This window comes from Grammomys surdaster, unplaced genomic scaffold (assembly GCF_004785775.1).
Source record: "Grammomys surdaster isolate TR1022 unplaced genomic scaffold, NIH_TR_1.0 126531, whole genome shotgun sequence".
NCBI lineage: Eukaryota > Metazoa > Chordata > Mammalia > Rodentia > Muridae > Grammomys > Grammomys surdaster.
This window is the reverse complement of record NW_021621323.1, coordinates 8,906,219-8,928,256: the sequence shown is the minus strand read 5'-3', so window position 1 is coordinate 8,928,256 and position 22,038 is coordinate 8,906,219. Positions and strand designations below refer to the sequence as shown.

At 39.2% G+C, this 22,038-nt stretch overlaps 1 protein-coding gene and 1 long non-coding RNA gene across 5 annotated transcripts in view; one reads left to right on the top strand and one right to left on the bottom strand.

Moving 5' to 3' along the window:
- LOC114614882 overlaps positions 1-4,112 on the top strand; it is a 38,770-nt gene extending 34,658 nt beyond the window's left edge. The window contains exons 2-3 of one of the 2 annotated variants that reach the window (XR_003710395.1): positions 2,100-2,244; positions 3,387-4,112. This is a non-coding gene — a long non-coding RNA (uncharacterized LOC114614882). Of the gene's footprint in view, positions 1-2,099; positions 2,252-3,386 lie in introns of both variants that reach the window. The other variant, XR_003710394.1, reaches the window with a different exon arrangement.
- Positions 4,113-4,516: 404 nt separating this feature from the next.
- Positions 4,517-22,038, bottom strand: part of Gstcd (glutathione S-transferase C-terminal domain containing) — a 90,143-nt gene continuing 72,621 nt past the window's right edge. For all 3 annotated transcript variants that reach the window (XM_028760378.1, XM_028760379.1, XM_028760377.1), the window contains exons 6-12: positions 20,399-20,514; positions 20,204-20,248; positions 18,488-18,616; positions 13,543-13,676; positions 12,503-12,533; positions 9,060-9,129; positions 4,517-5,949 (exon numbers count right to left, since the gene is read on the bottom strand). In XM_028760378.1, the coding sequence (XP_028616211.1) occupies positions 5,813-5,949; positions 9,060-9,129; positions 12,503-12,533; positions 13,543-13,676; positions 18,488-18,616; positions 20,204-20,248; positions 20,399-20,514 (662 nt within the window). In that variant the 3' untranslated portion in view covers positions 4,517-5,812. The remainder of the gene's footprint in view (positions 5,950-9,059; positions 9,130-12,502; positions 12,534-13,542; positions 13,677-18,487; positions 18,617-20,203; positions 20,249-20,398; positions 20,515-22,038) is intronic.

The window sequence follows — 22,038 nt, the reverse complement described above, 5'->3', positions numbered from 1 at the left end:
AAAGCTTGCTTTAAAATTTGTTCTTTAGATACTTGGGCACATAGTATGCATTGTTCACACAAAAGTTCATTCAATTAAAATTTTATGAACTGCTAAAAAAATGGAAAATCCAAATATACCAACAATTATCAAGGAAAAATACAGCTTAACTCTAATTCATATGCTTCTAACGTAAACATATAAGATAGCTTTACAAGCCAGTGAATTAGGCATTAAAGAAAAACAATTCCAGGCTCCAGGGATGATTCAGAGGTTAAGGGCACTGGCTGCTCTTCCAAAAACCATGAGTTCAATTCCCAGCACTCATATAGCAGTTCACAACTGTCTGTAAGTGTAGTGCCAAGGAATCTGATGGCTACCAGGCAAACACACAGTGCACACTCTGTTACTTTCTTCAGATTAGTGATAATTGATATTCTTCTGCCTTAAAACTTCTCTCCAGAAAATCAGTGTAGAGTAGAGGAATTTTAATTCAGCAACATGAGTGTTCCAGCTGGAATACATACCTTTAACCCCAAACAATAAAGGTAAAGGTAGTTTGTAGAACCATGTTTGAAAATGATGTCTAATTGAGGAGCAGACAAAGTGATGAATCAGAGAAAGATTTGACAGAATGAATAGAAATAGGGTATGTCCAACTTTCACGAGAACAGAACAGAACAGGCAGGAGAGAGAGAGAGAGAGAGAGAGAGAGAGAGAGAGAGAGAGAGAGAGAGAGAGAGAGAGAGATATAGATCAAGCTCAGAGAGTTCTGTTCAGTCAGTTAAGCACAATGTAATAAAGTCAATGAGTTGGCAATCCATGCAGGAGGCAATGGCGTTGAGTTCAGTTCTGTTCATGCAGCACAGGCAGTTGAAGCCAGAGAATAAGAGCTAGAGGATTAGAAAAAAATTGCCAGTTAGTTTGAGGCCAAGCAGAGCAATTCAGTGAGAAGCTGAGGGAAGCCAAACTGTCAGCTTGGAGCTAGAACAGGCAGTCAACCAGAACTGAGAAAGAGGTAGAAAGGATGAGCTTATACAATAGAAAGCCTCTGAGACAACAATTACATCTGGCACGTAAAAGTTACTTTTACAAGTGGGCATAATTTCCTAACGGCTCATATATTCCATATATCTTTATGTGATAACTAAATAATAATTTACCAGGCATCAAAATTTAATATAAAACTTTATACTGTGTAATATATAATTAATATATTTAATGATATAAAACTGCTATAATTTAGCAAGTATGGGTCTAAGAGCAGAATGAAAATTTAAGAAACTCCTGAGTTTATACTTATTATATGATGACCTCAATCAATGGAGAAAATATAATTCTTATGACGGTATTGTGAAAAACAGCTAATAATATAAATATTAGATTTTTATTTCAAACCACTTGCTGTAGGAAAATTGTGCTGGCTACCAATACTATTGAACAACTAGAAGTGTATGTGTGTGTCTGTGTACAAGAGGGTCAGGCTACATCTTGAGCTGGTAGAACTGAGCACCTCTGTCCACGTGGTACTGGTTTTATAGGAACAGGAATGAAAGAGTTGTGAAACTGTGTGCTAGGATTCCACCAGGCTGCTGAGCCCAGGCACAGTGTGGCAGGGCCAAATTCTCTACAAGGCCTGGAGGAGCCACTGCATTAGGTAAAACCTAAGCTACAGTGAACCCAGGATATTGGCAATGATAGTCTATGATGTAGAATTAGAAGCTGAAATAAAGTATTTTTTCCCTAAGTTGCTTTTGGTCAGTGTTTTATCACAGCCAACAAAAACCCCATGAAGACAGAAATTGGTATCATGTTGTGGGATACTGCAGTGTCAGATCTGTGGTAGCATCTGAACTTTGGGCTGGAAAAGCCACTGAGTGATCAGAGATCAGTGGGCACTTCTGGAGTAGCTTAGAACACTGAGAGCTGTGTAGATCGATGATAGAAGTCTGGATAGTTCGCTTCAGGTGCAAGCAATAACTACTGGGGCCATTTGTGTGATATTTTCTATTGTGACTTTGTGGTGTCTAGTCAGCTACAGCACTGACTGTGATTAATGAGACCAGAATAACTGAAACAAAACTTTTGCTCTCCTGGCGCAATTAACGCTTGTTTCTCAGCTAGGGCCAAGGAACAAGCGGTGATTAAGAAGAGACCAGCATCACTGAGATGAGATCTTCTGGGAAGTGTTTTCTTGAGGCAGACACACAGAAGCTGTGCACTAGAGGACACTAAGCCTGTGCCTGCTGCTAGCAGCTGGATCTGGTAAGTTGTAAGTTTGACAGATCGCAATAAGAGTCTATCGGTGAAAGTCCAGCCTTAGCCGTAAAAGCCCCGGAATTAAAGAGGTCACGTAGGGAAGCTGAGGCTCAGCACCATCTGGCAGGGTCAGAATCCCCAGAAACAGCCCGGGAGAGGCTAGTGAGAAGAGTCGGCCTCGTTGCAGTGGAGATCCCAGCATTTGGGGGATGACAGTGCTGTGGAGTCACCACCAAGGACAACAGGAACTTTGGAGTGGAGCTGTGTGTGCTGTGGATGGCAGGGCCTGGGAAAAGGAAACAGCTGCCCAGCCTATTTCGAGAATCGTGAGTGGGTTCCGGGCAGTAAGTACTTAACTTTTCACACTGCTGAACTTTGCCTTGCTTCTTCCCTCTTGGAATAAGGACGTATTTTACTTATTTTGATTTTGAAGGAGCCTGCAATTGATTCTGAACTTTTAAAGAGACTCTGGAGTTTTAGAATGACTGGGCATTTTTAGAGAAACTGGATTATTTTAGAGAGGCCTGAACTTTGCAAGTGTTTGAATTTTAAAGAATGTGGGACTTTTAAAATTATCCTCATAGATTTCATATTGCAGAGAAACCCTGAAAATGTGAAGAATGTAGCAAAGCTTCTTCTATTCTTATTGGATTTATTTTTAATTATATTTATGAGTGTGCGCCTGGTATTTGCACACAAATGCAGGTGCTCTTAGAGGGAAGAAGAGGGCGCTATACTCCCTAGAGCTGGAGTTACTGAGCTGTATTTTAATCCCAATGTTGAACTCAGTTCCTCTGCAAGAACAGCACATGCTTTTAATCACCAGTCCCTTTGTCACAATTTATCATAACTACTTTTATTGGAAAATTTTGATCATTGCAATTTTCTTGACCCACGACACTATTTAGTTATTACTTTATTATTTTGCATATGAGTCTTTAAAATACTTCATTTTCCTGTATGACTGAAACTTGTCTGCCCAGATAAGATGAAGTAGCCGAGCTTTACTAATTACAGCCCTGTTTCTCCGAGTCAGCCAGAGAAGTGTTTGTTGGAAGACATAGATGGAGGGGGAGCAGCTTTGGGGTGAGACCAGGTTACCCCCCGATTGTTGTCATTGTAACACCCTTCCTCTTGCTTGCTTCTAGTCCTTCTATGTGCCCTGGATGAGACTCTTGGCCATGTTGTTTTCAAAGAGCAACCACAGCATATCTATTACCAACCAGGACCACCACAGGTGAACGCCATGCTGACAAAAAGTGTGGGAGCTCATCGGACCCGCTTCCTTTCTTTGCCCCCCCCCCACAACTATTATACAAGCTTTCTGTCTTGGAAGAGAGGGCTGCTTGGAGTCATCTGAGGACCGAAGAGACTCTTTGATGGTAGAAATTCTACAGCAGGTTCTTTAGTTATCATCAGAGAAGCTTCCTATTGCAGGAGGTGGGAACTAAGAAAGACACCCACAATGGACAATGAACAGAGACCAAGAGATTTTGGAAGACTCTGTCCTTAATGGGAAGTCCCCATCAAACTTCTCCTCTCAGGACTCAGGAAGCAACAGGAAGAGGAGGTGGAAAGTCTCTTAAGGACCAGAGGGGTTCTGCAACAAAACAACGTCTTCATGACCTAATAGAATTGATGCACTTATGCATCCAAAGAGATTGTAGCAGCATGCAGATTCAAGCCAGATGAGGGCCCCAAAATGGAGAGAGGGGAGTGGACACAGACTACCACCCCTAATCAAGAAGCTATCTACAATTGACACCCATTGCCAAAGGCAAAATTTGTTTTCTCCAGTAGAGTTTGACTGGGTATATTAACCACACTTAAGGGTAGGCCCCCACACCCAGCAGTAGATAGCTAACACAATCCAACTCAATGGTATTTTGTAGACTTTTTGTCTTGTGTTGCTTTGCTGGGCATTTTTTTTTTTTTTTTTTTTTTTTGCTGGCATGTGTGTGAATTTTGAGATTGTAAGTTGATTACAATTCCTCCTTTTCTTCCCTCCAAATCTTCCCATATGCCACTCTCTGCTCTCCTTATAATTCACAATCTCTCACTTCTTAAAACTAAGCCTTTGTTTTTGTCTTACTGGTCTTATAGTTTCTTATATTTTTATATTTTTTTTCTGTCTCTCTCTCTCTCTCTCTCTCTCTCTTTTTTAAGAAAAACACTAATATTTTGTTTGCTTTCTACAAAGAGAGAAGGGTGTGGAGTTGATTGATAGGGTGGGGAGGATCTGAGAGGACTCAAGGGAGGAGAGCCATGACCACAACACATTGTATGAAAAGTTTTTTAAGTTAAATAAAACAGGAATAAAAATCTATGTATTATATTGTATCAAAGCATATCTCAATTTAAAAAGAGGCGGAGCAGGATGTAGCTAACAGTACCAATGGATAAAATACGTGGGCCTCACAACCATTTCTCATCTTAAATCAGCTCATAAAACGACAAAGTTCTCTCTGATTCATGTTGCCTTATAAATTATTCATGTATTTTAAAGCATAGTGGCAGCTAAATAAAGTCCTTAAGATTTTTTCTTTAGATATGAAAACATCAAGATAAAACAAATAATCGTAATACTAATACTGTATAATACAGTTAGCAGCACACAGGAGATAGTTGTCCGTATCTGTAATTTAAAAAGCTGCCTGCTGGAAAGAAAATGTAGGCAGGCAGCACTGTCCAGATGAGCTTTCAGAGTCTGCTCACCTCACACCCAAATATAAGGCTATACGTGATGGCATGATTATAGAACGGAACTGTTTTTTCTTTTCTTTTTTTTTCCCCCAGTTTTTCTCTTAGATCTAGAAGCTCTTTAGTAGGCAACACAATGTACCTTATGTAATTCATTCTTGTATTTTCAGAGAAAGGCACGCCAGGATTTTGAGAACAGTAGACCCTAGCATTTGTTAGTTATATATTATAACTAAACAAAACATAAAGTTACTGTTCAGTTAAATCTAAATTCTACTTTTAGAATGTAGAATTTAGAGCAATTGGCTTATAAATTTTCATGTGAAGTCTTCAAATCAGCAGTAAATTTATTTGTTAGTTTATGGGACATATATTTAAAAGGAGGATAGTAAATGATATGCAAATTCAACCCATCTCAGATTTAAAAAAGAAAAATCACATCAAATTTACCATCCTAGATTTAAAAGATCTATAGAAAAGATACATTGCTAAAACTATAAAAACCACAACCACCTTGAGTTTAGTTCTGATCACCAAGTCTGAACATCTAAAGATTGATTAGAAAGTGAAGGCTGTGAAGGCATAGCCTGGGTTGAGCATCCCACTGACATGATCAGGAAAAGGTGAGGAAATGGTTCTGCTGAGGGAAACTGGGCCACTGAGAATGGTTCCTTTGGCCGCTAAGGCTGCAGGGGATTCCCTCCAGGAAGTCAGTCATCCTGCGCACACAGCCAGAGCACCCCTCTTCCAAGATCTTCCTGGAGCTTTTTCAAAAGGCTCAGGATGCTCACTGCTGCTTCTGAGAACACACCAACTCCCTGGACGCACTTCCCTGGGCTTTCCTGATGAGGACAATGGCAAAGCATCAAGTGTTCTACACGGGGACACCCACAATCATGTTATTTTTGGGAGAGCAGCTCTCTGGCTCCATAGAAATCACTTGAACAGAGTAGCCTTGTTCTTCTGCTGCTGTTGCTCGGTCTAGATCCACCAGGCACATACACTGCTTCCCTGAAACAAGGGAACACAGCCTGAGTCATTTATAAGCCATGTAATTATCATGCATACACAGGAATCTTCACAGTGACAGGATCCATCAGCACTGTGGCAAAGGCCATCTTCCCCTCAGTACTGTTTCCCTTAAGCTTAAATTTGATCAGTCTGAAGACACACTTCCCAGATTTATCTTGGCTAGTAATTTCCAGAAAGCTAACTTTTTAAAATGTATCAACAAGTATATCTCAAATTTCAACTACACACTCTACTTTATACTTCGGTCAAGAACCCATTTTAAGACCAATGTTCTGCATTCTTTAAAGTCACATTATTAGTAATATTCTTTAAAAAAACATCTGTCTTGAGAAAATCTAAAATAATACATTGACGGATGATCATCTGAAAGAGATTTCACATTTCTACCTGGAGTTTTATAATATAATAAAGAAATGCAAAGTATCTGAGAAGACTCGTAACCATGCTAGTCATTTCAGGCAGATATGGTATGCTGAGTATAAAGATTCTTATTTTCAGACCTCACCTCATTATGAAACTGGCTTTCTATTTCCTTTGAAATGTTTGAGAAACAAAAGAGGAAACCAAGCAAGCAGCTTATTTGTTTTCCCTTGGAAGTGCAAATATACAATTTCAAAAGTAGATGAGGAAAAACCGAGTTGAGGCTTCCTATACTAAGGCCATTACTTGCTTTTATAATCTGAAGTGTTCTACAATTGATACCTAAGTTTTTCCTTTCCTTGAAAGAGGTTACTGACTGCAGTATCTCATTCTTTCCACTTTTCTTTTATAATTATAACAATGCTTAAACATCACTTTACAGTACAGTAGCTTACTGGAGTCTGCTGAAGTGAAGTCATGTCAGCAGTCAGGGCACATCACTGAAACAGAAAACCTTTTGTGTAAAATGTGGGACTCTTACAGACAAAACCAAAACAGGAATGGATGAAATTAGCAAGTAAGAATAAATCAGACTCAGACTCACAGGGTTGGTGTTATACACTTCCTTAAAAGGACTCGCAGCATGAAGAACAAGCTGTGTTAGAAACTGATACAAAAAGAGGTATCTAGAACTCCATTTAGAAAACACCACGTATCTCCTCACCAACAGCTCTGCAGTTGGTTTCTCTCTGTCCTTAGACACTTCCCTAAGACTTGTGTACATGCTTCCCATCTCCTTCTCAGTTCAAACGAACCTTCCAGTCAGAACGGGACGCTCTGCATTCCTGCAGGACCCACCCTGGGTTTACAAGGCAGCTCACTGACTCTTGGCTTGGATCCCAGTGCAGTTTATTTTTCCTTTTTCATCTTGTAGAAGAATCTCATATTTTCCCATGTTAAGTGTTAATACAACTGAAATGCAGTTGCTGGCAACCTACCTTTTGGGGGTTGGTAAATTTTCTAAAAATGTTTATCAAGCATGGAAGTGGCAAGATCTCTGACAAACTCTGTGACTTTGTCTGCTCCTCTCCCCTGCCCCTCCCTTTAGCAAGCTTGCCAGATGGGCTTCTGCTCCCACACTAGCAATCTCCCTCCAGTCACTGCTCTCCCTTGACACCGAACACTGACATTGATTCACGACAGCAATCATGACTATTGATCTCTACGGTTTGAACGTGCTCCCCAAAAGGCACATGCTGGAAACTTAATCCCCAATTCGGAGCCACAATTAGGCATTAGCATGAGGTGGAGGTATGCTGTTCCTATGGGAGTGGGTTCATTATTGTGAGTGTAGGTTTCTTACAGAGGGACAAGCTGGGCCTTCTCTCATGAAAGCATTCCCTTCCATTGCTTGCTTGTACTCCTTCTACTCACTCACCCCCTCTAGGTTCGCCTTTCTTTTTTGGCATCTGACACCTTCTACAATGGTATGACTCACCAAGAAGACTCCCATCAGATTTAATCTCTAGAACAGTGGGACAAATAAATTTCTGTTGATTATAAAGACTGAGCCTATACAGACTAAGATATGCATCTGGTAGAGTTATAACAAGTGCATATTACACTGACTTAAAAAAAATCACAAATGGAAAATCAGAAGGAAGAATAGGAAAATAAACAAAACCGAGAGACTTTAGGCAAGAGATGGCAGTTGTGGGCAGGGTGAGAACAGGAAAGGAAGTTCCTTAGCTGTAGGTCTCAGTGCCTTTCCTAGTGGGAGCACCTTATTATGCTGACTTTAGAATATAAAGGTAATTATTTATTATGTAACATCTTCTTGAGTATGAATTAACTACTTCAGTTGGGCTCAAAGAAATGTCAGTCTACTCAAGTACACATGGAAAAAGGGACGTTACATTGGAATTCTAGAGACTACGACAGTGTCCGATGTGAAGTTTCTGAGAAAATATTTAAGACATAATTTAACCCCCACCCACTTATTGTTATCTGTTTAAGACCCCCAAATATCTAGTGATGTGAAGAAGCTGAGAAGCTGTGCTGCAGAAGTGAACACTCACTCTGTGTCTGGACCGAGATAACTGCGGCCACAGCACGGCGCTAGCATCTACTGGATGAAGAGACTCACTCCTGTCATCGGTAAAATATAAATAATTGTGTCTGTCTCACTCATTTTGTGTGTTTAAGTGTATGATAACAACTGCAATTATTCTTCTAAACGAAAGTTTACTTTTCTAAAGTCAAGTCTTTGATGGATCTATTTTTTTAAACAGTCTGGGTAATATAGAGTACTACAAATGACGAATTATGGGTCTATTATCAATAATGTGCAAGGATACTTTTATCTAAGAAAGACATAATATCATTCTTTATAGATTTCTAGTGAATCAACTTTGGCATATGGAGTTGACATTTACATTTTCGTTATTTTCTTTGTGACTATGGATAGATCCTGAAGTTCACAACAGTAAGAAAGATTTAATGTGAAATCTATTCAGTGTGTGACACTGAAATGGATTTAAAGACACAGATGCTAACCAAGATGTGACAAGCTGTCATAGTTAGAACTGTTAAGGTGCATTACAGTTTCTGGGAAGAAGTTTTCTTAATGATAAATGGACCACTGTTTTCCCCAAATAGCCCCTATGCACTCACTCCCAGGCATACTGGGCATAGATACCCCTCAGCAGCTGCTTGGTGAAAACACATACCTATGAGTTTCCGCTGGGGTGGAAGCTGGACAGCTGTCTGATCTGCAAATCTGCAGAGGACCATGTGTTCCTAAAAGAAGTATCAACAGCACGTGGGTTTATTCTAATTTAGTGATTCAGAGTTAGAAAACACAGAAAACAAAACCAGGACTTCAATTATTCTGGAGTCATTTAATAAAAAATACTATACAAAATCGAGCAATTCTAAGAATATTGCTCCCAGTGACTTCTTCCCTTCAAGCTGTTTTTTAGATGTATTTAAGAACAGATATAGAGAAAAACTTCAAGCCATATTACCTAGTTGTTCTTATCTTATAAACAGGACCAGGTGGTTACATTGTAAAATTATAATGTGTTAAGTGAAAAGATTACTTTTCTTAAACTTTCCTTTCTAAAGGTTGTCTGGAACTCTTGCATGGGTCGTTAAGAAGAAGTATGATGTGGCTTCTCATATTACCCAAGGATAAAGAAGCCAGTTATGGCAGTTTGGATGTAATTAGACCTCATAGGCCCATAAGAAGAGGCACTATTAGGAGATGTGGCCTTGTTGGAGGAGGTGTGGCCTCACTGGAGGAAGTGTGTTACTGTGAAAGTGGGCTATGAGGTCTTATATATGCTCAAGCCAAACCTAGTGAGACAGTCTCCTGCCTGCAGATCAAAATGTAGAACTCTCAGCAACTTTTCCAGCACCAGGTCTGCCTGCATGCTGCCATGCTTCCAGCCATGATGATAATGGACTAAATCTCTGAAACTGTAAGCCAGCCCCAATTAAATGGTTGCCTTTATAAGAGTTGCCTTGGTCATGGTGTCTCCGCACAGAAATAACACTCTAACCAAGACACCAGTTAGTCTCCAGGACTCCTAGTAGAGCTCTGGCTACTCCTCAGGGATATCGCTTTTTATGTAAGACCTGAGAGGATGGGAGAGAGATTGGTGCTGTTGTATAACAACTTTAGGAAAGGGGGCATCAAGGAAGAAAAGGAAGCCTGTAAGAGGACAGAGGCAGTATTTGTGCAGTATCCTTTAATCTACAAGCGGCTAAACCTGGTCATTAGGCAACAGTATGAGCACCGCTTCTTTGACACCTAGAGCAGCTGTAGAGCCAAAGTTAAACAGGGTGAACCCAAACTGATCATCTGTATTCTTAGTACTCAGACATCAAATTTAAAGTCCCTCCTTCCCCAAGACAGAGTCTTCCTAGAAGGTTGGCCTCAAACTTGTAATCCCCTTGCCTCAGCCTCTGAGTAGGAAGTCTCTATTGTTCAAACAGGTAAATGAAATGTTTGTGGCATTTTTTTTTTAAATAACAAGGGTGTCTTTGTTCCAACTTTTATGTATTAAAACATTTTAAGAATCACTATAAAATTTAATGGCAATGGCCCGGAAATTAATGAAGTGGTTTGAATAAGTAAATTTTATAAAGCCTCACAAACTGGCTAGCATCTAAATGGGACAGAAGATTTGAGAATTCTATGATCTGAAAAAAGCAAGAAAAAGCATTCCCTTTGTCCACATGGGGTTTCTCCACAGTATATTAGTATAGGCCACATTGATGCAATCAGAACTTTAGATGGGGTCCAATGCACTGTGCTAAATTTTACCAGTTCTTTCCATTATTATTTCTGTTCTCTTTAATACAAGGTTCTGAAAGTGTACATGTAGGTGTTCTTAGTATCTGATGGCTAAATTAACATGGAGAAAAAAAACAACCTAATTAGTTCTCAGAATCTTTAAGCACTAAGTAATGAAGCTCTAGGAAGTCACAGGCTACCATTTGCCATAGTATCCAAGAAGGGGAGACACCTCTAAGGCAGTGCACCTGACACCTTTTGAGGGCTGGCTACTGCTACTCGAGTAGCTCCCAGAAGTGATGGTAACAGCAGATAAAACCTGTTCACTGGGGTGGGGAAGTGGGGGTCCTGCTCTCTAAGGCCAGGGTACATACACCATGTCTCTTTACAGCTGTGTAAATTATTTTCCAGCCAGTAAGACCAAGGGTAGCCTTTTTCATTTCCAGACCATTCCCCTCATTTTTACTGGTAGAACACTGTGAGTGAAAGAAGGGTGTCTCAGGTTTGTCCTCTAAATCGAGTAGTTCCCTAGGATATGAACATTGTAATCTGGCCAGCGAAGGCCAGCGATGTTCTGGCTCTAGATGAAGGCACGAGGAGAACTTGCTCTGTGGATCTCTGTGACTGCTCGGATGGGGCAGTGAGGAAGGGAAGGAGAGTGCTGGAGGTAGGTGGGACAAAGCAGGAAGTGGGCATTTAAGAAGCATAAAGACATGTTCAAGAAGGTAAAGCTGTCAAGGTGGTAGAAGTGAGTAAGAAGAGACTGTACTTCACTGTTAGAGAGGAAATAAAAGTATTAGTGTCGGCCTGGCCCATAAAACGAAACAATGTTCCATAGTGTTTATGTAAAAAGTGGAATTACATTAAAATTCAAACCAATTATCAAGCTTTAACAGATCTTTATATCTAGCTCAAATATTACTTTTTATATTATATATATCATGTTATTGAACAGTTGTTATGGGTGATGTTCAGAAGGATGGAAACTGCTCTGTTCAGATTAGTGGCTCAAACCTATCATTCACTACTCTTGGGAGAAAGATTTCCAAGAGTTTCTTGAGTATCTGTAAGCAAGAACTGACTGCCTTTGTTCTAGACCAAAGACTGACAAACTTTGGTACAAACAGCCTGGGAACTACTTTAACCTAAGAACAATAAAAATAATATACATGACAAGGACAACGGAGAATACATAGGACATGTGTATGTGTCCAGTAGAGAGAAAAACACTTGATTTTTTATAGAAAAATTGCCCTCTACTCCAGATTATCTTTCCAAGCATGTCATTAGAGTGAATGGCCTTGAAGACAGTTTGCCTGTAAAGTGAAAGACAGGCACAGACAGGCCCATGTCCTGAGAGGCAGGCCTCAGGGGTCAACATGAAGATGACAGGACTCTGGCTACTGCTACTCCATAAACAACAGCTGGCTCTTGTCCTTGTTAGGAATCTCTTCATTCTGTCAAATTTTCATGCCAGCTAACTTGTTAACTTATAAGCAAGCAGGGGAGAAAAAAAAATGAATCTCAGATCCTTTCCAAATCTCATTCACTATTCAAAGAGTTAACTGAATTTAAAAAAATTTAAAATCATAATAGATATTTTTGAGTAATCCATGTATTTTATAGACAAAATTTGGGATGAGAAAAGTATGAAGGATCAAAAGTTGCATTGGAAGGAGTCACAGTGGTTCATGTCTATAATCCAGCACACAAGAGACTGAGGCAAGAGAGCTGCCATGAGCTGGAAGCCAGCTTGGGCAAATAATGAATTCCAGGATATCGTGTAAGAGCCTGACTCAACAAAATAACAGAACCTTAAATGCACAATATTCATAGGACATCTAGATCTGTTTAAAAAAAAAAAAGGCTTACCTTGTATGATAAAGTTTTCTTGAATTTTTCACTAGAGTAGAAAACAAGAAAGAACTAGTTATCATGTTAATGTAAAGAATGTCAAATAACCTGAATTATAAATAATAAAAATATGTATTGTATCTGAAGAATATAATAGGTTATCCCAAATGAAGAACCTTTCACCTTGAAATGTGTTTATGGAAAAATAAGAAGAGAGCACCAGAATGTTATGAACTGAAAGAATGTACTTCACAGATGGTTAATCCTGTTAAGAGAGCACAACCACTTTGGCTTTTTCCAACACACAGATTCTGCTGCTGTACTGTGTGGTTCTATATATGGTCCAGGTGTGGCAAGGCCAGTTGCTCAGGAGGCAGTCGCCATTAAAGACACTTTACTCCTCATCGCTCCCCAGGAAGGAGTGGCACGCCAGGCAGGCTGTGGTGGGGAAGAGCATAAAGCTTCCAGGCACGCACTGGGGCTCTTTGCCTCTTTTAAGTAACATATGTATCATCAGTAAATGCACGCACTGCACGTGTCATGATGTCTCCAGATTCTAGGCACTTAGCCATCAACTCCACTGTCTCTTACAAAAGGGTGGTTCTAGTTCCATTTAGAGCACAGGGAGGTGAGGAAGCCAATGGACTTCTACTGCTCTGGCTCCTAGACAGACTTGCTTCTAACTATACCTAAAAGAAAAGGCAGTGACAGACAGGAGAGCTACTCTTCTTAATTCTGTCCACAAATAATACCTGCCACACTGTGGGAAAGGTAATCAATCTCAAATTCAAATTTCACTGCAACTTTAGTTTTTTTTTTTTTAAATTAATTTATTTATCTTTGAGACATGGTTTCTCTGTGTAGCCTTGGTTGTCCTGGAACTCAGTTTGTAGCTCAGGCTGACCTCAAACTCACAGACCTGTCTGCCTCTGCCTTCTGAGTGTTAGGATTAAGGGCATGTGTCATTGTCACTGGCTTTCACTGAAACATTATTTAAATAAGTCTTGTGTACCAAATCACCTCCATATTGGTATCTTATGGAAATCACTAAACTTCACCTTTTTGGGAAATGAAACTTCGATGTGTTCTGAATGAACCCGTAACAGCAGGGGCATGTGATGAAGGAAGCCCGTGTTTGGATGCAGTGCTCGATCACCATGTCTGTTGCCACTCCACAAGCGTGCAAGGCCACCTGGAAAACAGAAGCAGACCTTAGCAACTACTTAAACCGAGCCTGAGGTCAACTCACAAGATCTACTGGACACCTGAAGCTAGAAATGATCAAAATGAGCCACAGCATCACACAGCAGAGGGCAACATGCACCTAATTACTACTGAGTATTTGTTAAAAGGATTTAGAACAACCCAAACAGGGTATCAATGAGCAAAAATGGGGTTATTTGAGCATTGATGGAAAAAAAGAAACAACAATTGATTAAGTATTTAAAATATCAAATGTATGAGCCAATAATGATCTTTAAAAATTCCAAATGAAAAAAAGAAAACTAACTGGTTATTTGTAGTAGATAGCCAGCTCCTTTTGATAAATGGGAAATATTGGGAAAGAACTGATTGTTTTACTACATGCACCATATGCCTGGGTAACCATTTGTTGATAATGGAATCTAAATACAGACAGAAAGATAAACTAGATTAATGCCATTCTGTGTTTTTAATTTATATAAGAGAGAGAGGGTCATGATTACAAATGCAGGTAATGTAGAGACGACCAGACACACCACTAGTTCCTGTGACACAGTCTGTCCCCAAACTGAGGCAGAATCTAATTATGCTTATGGCCAGCGTAACATGTGAGACAGGATGTGTGGAGTAGCATCCACAGGTGGAAAAGTGTAAGGACATGTGACCAGGCTCTGCAAATGAACTGCAGGGAAACGAGTGAGCCAGGGGCAGTCCCCTAAAGACACCGCATCCAACACCTAGAACTTCCAGCCAGGGCAGAAAACTTTTGCAGATGTGACTATGGTTACAGTTCAAAGATTCTCCTCAACAATATGGGTAGATTCAATCTACTTACATGCGCTCTTAAGAGCAGAGAATTATATAAGGGAGGGATCCAGGGAGACAGTACAGAAGATCAGAAAAATGACACCAAAGCCTGGACAGCACGCAGCAGGCTTCCACAGGAAGAGAACCAGGGAATATGGGTGGCTTTCACAAGCTGAGGACTCTTGGCCACAGCCAGGAGGGAACCATGGATCTTAGTTACATAACTGCGGGAAACCAAGTACTAAGTACCTCAGTGAGTCCCCAGACAAGAGTCAGCTCTAGATTGACTGCCAGTGAACTACATTTATGACCTACATAACTGCTAGACAATACATGGTACTTCAAGATGCCTTGTTTGTGCTAACTTATCAGGGCAGAATAGAAAAGGAAAGCCATTCAAAGCAACCATTTTAATTTTTAAAAGTTAAAAAACCTTTATTATAAAATATTGCAAAGAAAAATAATCACACTCTGAAATCAATCAGACCCAAAGCTGATATATGCCAAGTTTTATATCATCTTTCAGTTCTGCACTGGGTCATCTTAAGACAGGAGGTCTTGCTCAGAGGGCCAGGGCACACCTTGTCTTTCTAGCAAGGTCACAGGAGTTGGGGTAGCACTCTGCTCACAGCACTGGTTTAGAAAGTTTCCACAGCAAACCTGGATGTGAATGACTGTGTTGAGCAATTTGCCTTTTATTTTGATATTAAAAGCTTACAGTTCCAGAAATGGAATAATTTACTCTTTCACTATTCCATTCATTAAAAAATCTCTAAGGTCTTCTTACTTGTTATATGGTGCTAGTTGTGAAGAATATGATATAAAAAGTGTGGTTCCTTTTCTATGCTCTGTTATAGTACCAGCGGAATCTACAGTCCTACATCTATCAATCAATTGAATAAGTTTGAACAAATCTAAAATGCTGGTTATGACTACTAATGTGTAGCTCACTGTGTCAGACAACACATGGCATACACAGAAGCAGAATACTACACAAATGAAAGCACAGAAGCCCGGTATAAGATCCAGTAACACATGGTGGAATGTCTGTGCCCCTAAAGTGAGTGCAGAGCCCAGAATGGTGGTGTATACCTGTAACTTCTTGGGAGGGTAGGTGGGTCAGGAGCTCAAGGTTATTCTTGGCTCTATAATGAGTTCAAGGCCAGCCTGGGCTATACTCGACCTGTCTCAAAAGATAAAAGACAAGCAAAAATAAAGAAGTATAGACAGAGAAAGGTGGGGAAGGTCATGAGGAGGAGGAGGCCTTTAAAGAAGGCCTTGTAGAACAGAAAGGATTAAAGAAAGAAGAAAATGGAGACTATCACCTCTACTGGTCAGAAAGCAAGCACAACTGAGTGTCCAAATCCAGTGATAACTCTACAATGCAATCTGAGGCTCAGGAAACACTGTGGATGATGGCTTGGAAATACTAAGAGCCATAAGAGAAGGCCAACTACTGCGAGGTAATGTCTTCTAATAATGACGGCCATGTTGCACTCATGAAATCTTAACACTGTGGTCTCCTAAACAGGAGCCACACAATAAGAGCAGCAGCTGATATGGCAACATAGACGGGGAAAGCCTCACAAACCCATACTCCTAGATTAAGAGGTGCGGGTAATTAATTAATGGCTGCTAAGGGAGGGATAATATGTCTTCTCCAAGGAGCAGCCTCTGCACAGATTACACAATCCCAAGTGGTCACTCTAAACACATATACATACAAGCATGACTCTAAATGACTCAGCAGGCTGTATTCACATAAACAATAATAAACAAGAAGAGGTCACAAGTTGAAAGGGACTGGGGGAAGGCTTGGAGGGTGTAGAGGGTAGTATGAAAATAATGTAAATATTAGTATATCTTAAAATAAATTAAAATAGCACTGTTATACTTTTATAAATATTTTTTATTAAAGCATTCTTTAAATGTTTAGTAATCAATATTTATTCAAATCAGGGGTCATAGATATCAAAATAAAAATTCAAAAAAACCTTTCTTTAGATGCTTCTTATTTTGGAAAATATATATTTTTCCTTATGTCATATATGAGTCTTTAAAATCAAAACCAGAAGTAATAAAATGGTATTCATATAATCATGAAATATTTGTTTTGAAGGAAAAATACAAATAATCTATGACTGACAATGGTTCCATTTATTTATTTATTTATTTATTTATTTACTTATTTACTTTATGGTGGTGCAAAAGTAATATGCATCCAGTGACCAACACCATGTTTGAACTTGATCCTTCCTGGCCTAACAGTACACACAATGAGTCCCACTGTGTTGCTAGACAGCAGCACAGCTCAGATCTTAATCAGGTATGTGATCACAGAGCACAAGAGCAGTCCCTTCCAGATTTGGTGTAACAATCTGTGATACTCAGTAGTTATACTGAGTGATACTCAGGTTAGTGTATCACATGCATGTTCTACTTATAGCAGGACTATTATTGGCTTATCAGGATGTAAGTCCAAAAAAGTCAAGGGGCATGTCTCCAGATCACATGAAAAGAAATATGTTTATAGTCTTTTAACATGTATTTCACATATTGATTTCTATATATATTGCTTACATGTTTGTGAATATAAAAATAGCATATTAAGTGCAGTTTCTTAAAACAGTAAAACCAATAAACAAAAAAAAATCATTATAACACAGGGGCAGCCAAAGTAATATAGAGGGTAAAAAATCCATGATAGATATATAATAATGAAATATAGAGAAAAATACTGACTCTATAAGAAAACACATAATTGATGTTATATACTTGGAAATTATAAGAATATCAGAATGACTTCACACCTATAGCCCCAAAGGATAAACACCCAGGATTAGTGAGGTGAACATGTCCTGCTTGCGAGGTGAGCACAGTATGACAGATCACTGCTATCTCAAACCTTTTATCATATCTACACAGGACATGATACCTACACAGGCCTGTTAGGCTGAAAAAAAGGACACCAAACCTTCAACATTTTCAGTAGTTAGTGTTCAAGATGTGAATTTTAGTAACAAGAATCAAGTACTACAATTTCTGAACTACAGGAGGGGGGAACAGTTCTATCCAGTAAGTTGTGAGCACACAGTAGGGATGAGGCAGTGACCCAGCAATACACCAAAGTGCTTTGAAAAACATGGAAAGATCTAGCATAGTTACATACATTACAAAATAAGAATATGCTTGTAGGTAGGAAAAAATTATGCCAATGTTCAGTCAAAGAAGAATCTAGGTTGCACTGGCTCCCCAAGGTTCACACAAGCATTAACCAGCATTTGTGTGTGTGCATAGATAAATAATACTGACCAAAAGGCATTTATGATACTTATCTCTCTAGTATAAAAGACTACGTATTCAAGACATGGCTTTTTCATATTACTATTTTGAGAATGTATTCATATTAAATAAAATTTTTAAGTGATTAGAAGTATTAGCAAAATATTAGACCTTTAATGAAGTACGAATCCCACAAAAATCCAAAACCTGAAGAATAAGTCAGCTATGAGCTGGCCTCTGAATAATTCTTAATATAACTTGGTCTAAGGATTCAAAACTAAAACCACAATACTTGGAAGCTCAAAATAACATGCAGCTATCAAATATGTGTTAAAGAGACACTATCTAAAGGCAATGTCAGTGTTTACAGGTTATTAACAAGTTATTCTTCCCTTATGTTTCTCACTTTGTTTTATGCTCTTTGTTAGTTCATAAAAACTGCTAAGACTCTGTGCTAACACTGTTCTCGGCACTGATCCCATCCAGGGCAGCAGATGAAGTGCTTGTGCAAAGGGAAGCAGATATTATCTGTCACACATGGACAAGGGCTAGAGTGGAATAATGAGTGTTCTGCTACACTCGACAGGTAAAGTATAAGAAGCTATAAATTTCTTTGTTTAAGAAAGAATACAGAATTGATTTCTTTAGTTGATCTAAGGAATAAAATTATTATTTAGCTAATTAGAGAAACTGAAATTATGAACTACTTACCCCAATGTTAAACATTCCTGTAAAATACTCCATATTTGCTTGAATGAACCAAATATTGCTTAGCCCAAGTTCGTCACTTCTCTTCTTAGCACGGATTAATGATAATTCCTTGTTCTCTATTAATGTAACCTAGATGTTATGCAGAAAAAAAATCCTGTATATACCATAACAATTCAGACATTAGCGGCCAGCATTATTACTATACTTCATATCTTAAAAAAGTAGAATGTCTTTACTAATTCTCTATCCTGTTTGACAGTTCACCTGGTACCAAAATGAACGATGTATTAAACTCTTGAAGTTAGCATGGAATGACACAGGGAAGGAAAGAGAAACAGCAGTGTGCTCTGTGCTCAGTTAAGACAGGCAAGGGTAGTGAGAACTCATCCTTGATGACTAACGCAGACTTTTACACTTGATTAATGGAGATCTCAAGAATGAACAAAATTAGGTAGGGGAGTGGGCTCAGCCTAAGGAAGATTATGGTATATCAGTATTTAAAGACTGAGAAAACTAGTAGTGTTTGGCACAGTGCACGGTGACAATGAGAGTGACAAAGACAGGCAGGAGGGAGAGGATGGAGACAGGGTGGAAGAGAGGATGGAGGGCCATGTCGTGTGCTTATGATAAAGAAGGCTCCATCAGCTGCAGTGAACAGTGGGGATTGGTGGGGGCAGGACAGAGACTGACAGGAGCTTCCTACAGTAACCACAGAGAGTTAATACACTGTGATTACTATCATTATGATTTTTGTTTTTTTGCCTTATGGGCACTCTATAGAAAAATACTCTATCGCTTTACATAAAAATCCCGATACACAGATAAACCTTCTAGTTTTACCTAGCTGAAGCCCTCTCCCCGTCAGTCCATCTACGTTTCCAGGAGAATCATTAGGAAAGGGAAACAGTGTTCCACCCACACTGCTCCTCAGGCCTCCGTGAGCTCCTCCTCTCAGCCAGTCATAACACTGTTTCCACACACGGGCTAGCCTCTTCGCTTGGACTTTTATTTTGCTCTTTGCTCTCTAAGGCAGTGGCTCTCAACCTCCTTAAAGCTGTGACCCTTTAATACAGCTCCTCATGTTGTGATGACCCCAGCCATACAATTATTTTGTTGTTACTCCATAACTGTAATGTTGTTACTGTTATGAATTGTACATAAATATTTCTGGAGATGGAGGCTTGCCTAAGGGGTTGCAGCCTACAGGTTGAGAACTGCTGCTCTAGGGAGAGACAGCCAGCCCACCCCAGTCATTTTCCCATCAGGCGTCTGACAGGCAGGCATCAGCTCTCTACCTTCTGTTCAGGCATCACAGGGAGTGGAGAGCTCAAACTCTGCTCCAGTTGAATTACACATATACATTTCAAATGACACTCTTCACCAAATAGTTAATGTTAAAGTGTGGTCCTTGGAAACATTTCTAGTTATGATTGTGTTGAAAATTAAGTTAGTTATATCATATGCTTTTTATTCAATAATGTAATCGGTATCTCTTTTACTTAAACACATACACTTTTAAAAATACTGATAACTCTACTGTGGTCTTACTTGCCTTCTACCCCCAGTAAAGATTCTGATCTTAGGAGTTCCAAGGAAAGTGTGTCCCACATAGTTGACTTGAATAAATAATGAGGAATGCAAAGAGTTCAGATTAGGCCAGATGTGGCCCGAGTTGTGCGGAGCTCAACTGTCCATTTTGTGTGTTATTAACCTTACCTGGCACGAGGGCAGCATATGGGCAAGAACAATTCCAACATGGCCCTGAAAGTAAGACAAAACAGTTAACTCTGCTTCCACTGCTTTTGTTCATTGTTAGACAATGACCTTGCCAAATAAAATCATGACCTTGAAAGATGTAGCAAGGTCTCATGATCTTGGAAAGGCTAAAGGACAAGAGGAGACATACGATACCCCGCCACTGCAGAAATCCACAATTCTGTCTCCAGGTTTGGCTTGATTTAGCACCAGATAGACAAGGTTGTTTAACTGTTGCTGCTTCCTCAAAGCTCGGTCAGTGGACATTTTACCTGGGGAAGATAAGAGACGAAGAAAACAGTTAATGTCATGAGGAACCAATGAGACAGTTAGAATGGATGTACTGTTAGGACAGAGAGGAGTGTCATATGTACATATGTCCATACATACACACACATGAAAGAGTGAACTACAGATTTCATATGATTACTGTGAGAGAGATAGTGAAGTAGAACTCAGAGATTAGCTTTAACTGTGATGATATTCTTTTAATAATAAGTACTTGAATGCTTGACTCCAGTGGTATAGGCATTTGGAAACGTTATAGTACATTTAGGAGGAGAGCCTTGTGGGAAGAAGTATATCACTAGGAGGCAGGGAAAAGTTTAGTGTTTACAGCTCTACCTCACTTCCCATCCTCTCTCTCTTTGCCTCCTGTATGCTGATGATGCTGTGACCAACTGCTTCCTGTTCCTGTTGTATGCTTTCCAACCACTCTTGCAGACAGAATGCACATTCCCTCTGGAACCAAAAGCAAAACTAAACTGTTTCTGGTCCTGGAATTTTATCACTGCAACCGGAGAGCAACTAATGCTATCCAACTTTTCTTTCAATGAAGACAAGATTCTTCTAGAGAATACAAGTAATATTTGAAACATTAAATTCAGAATCATAAAGGGTTTAATCAATTTGAATATATTAAGAAACTTTAGTCCTTTACTGCTCTCAGAGATATACTGAAAAAACTACCAACTTCAACACTGCTTAAATCTCCTTATAAAGTTATAAGAACATTTTAATTATTTGTATATTCTTGAACTCTGATTTCTTTTGGTGGGACCCTGAGAAACCAGGGAACATAGGTGTCACACAGTCTGAACTGTATCAGTGGTTACTGTATTGAGAAGGAAAATGGATTTTCTTATTTCACATCAAAGTTTCCTTCCCTCATGAGTCAGACATCAAAAGTTAACGCAATTAGTGACTAAAGATGGGTATTTCAAAGTATGGAACCAGCAGTATTAGAACAGTGTAACTTTTCTTTCAAAGCCTACTGTGGCAGTCCCAAAACATCCTTAGAAGATGAATGAATGACGTTGTTTGTTTTATGTATAAAACATATTCTGTTAGTATGATAAAAAAATATGTAAGAATATTGAGATTTTCCTGCTCCACTTTAACAGAAAAAGATAGAATCTCTTTCTCTTTTCTAACTTTTCCCATTTTACTTCTTTCTTGTGTTATTAAATCAAAATTTAAAATTACAAACATTTTATTAGAAAAAAGAAAATTATAATCTTCAACTTTAAAAGTAACATTTACATGCATATATACACATCTCAAATCCTTAACTATATATGTACACACACACACAACACACCACACACACACAGACACACACACACACAACACACAACACACACACAGACACACACACACACACAACACACCACACACACACACACCACACACACACACAGACACACATCACACACAACACACACACACACACAAAACACACCACACACACACAGACACAGACACACACAACACACACACAGACACACACACACACA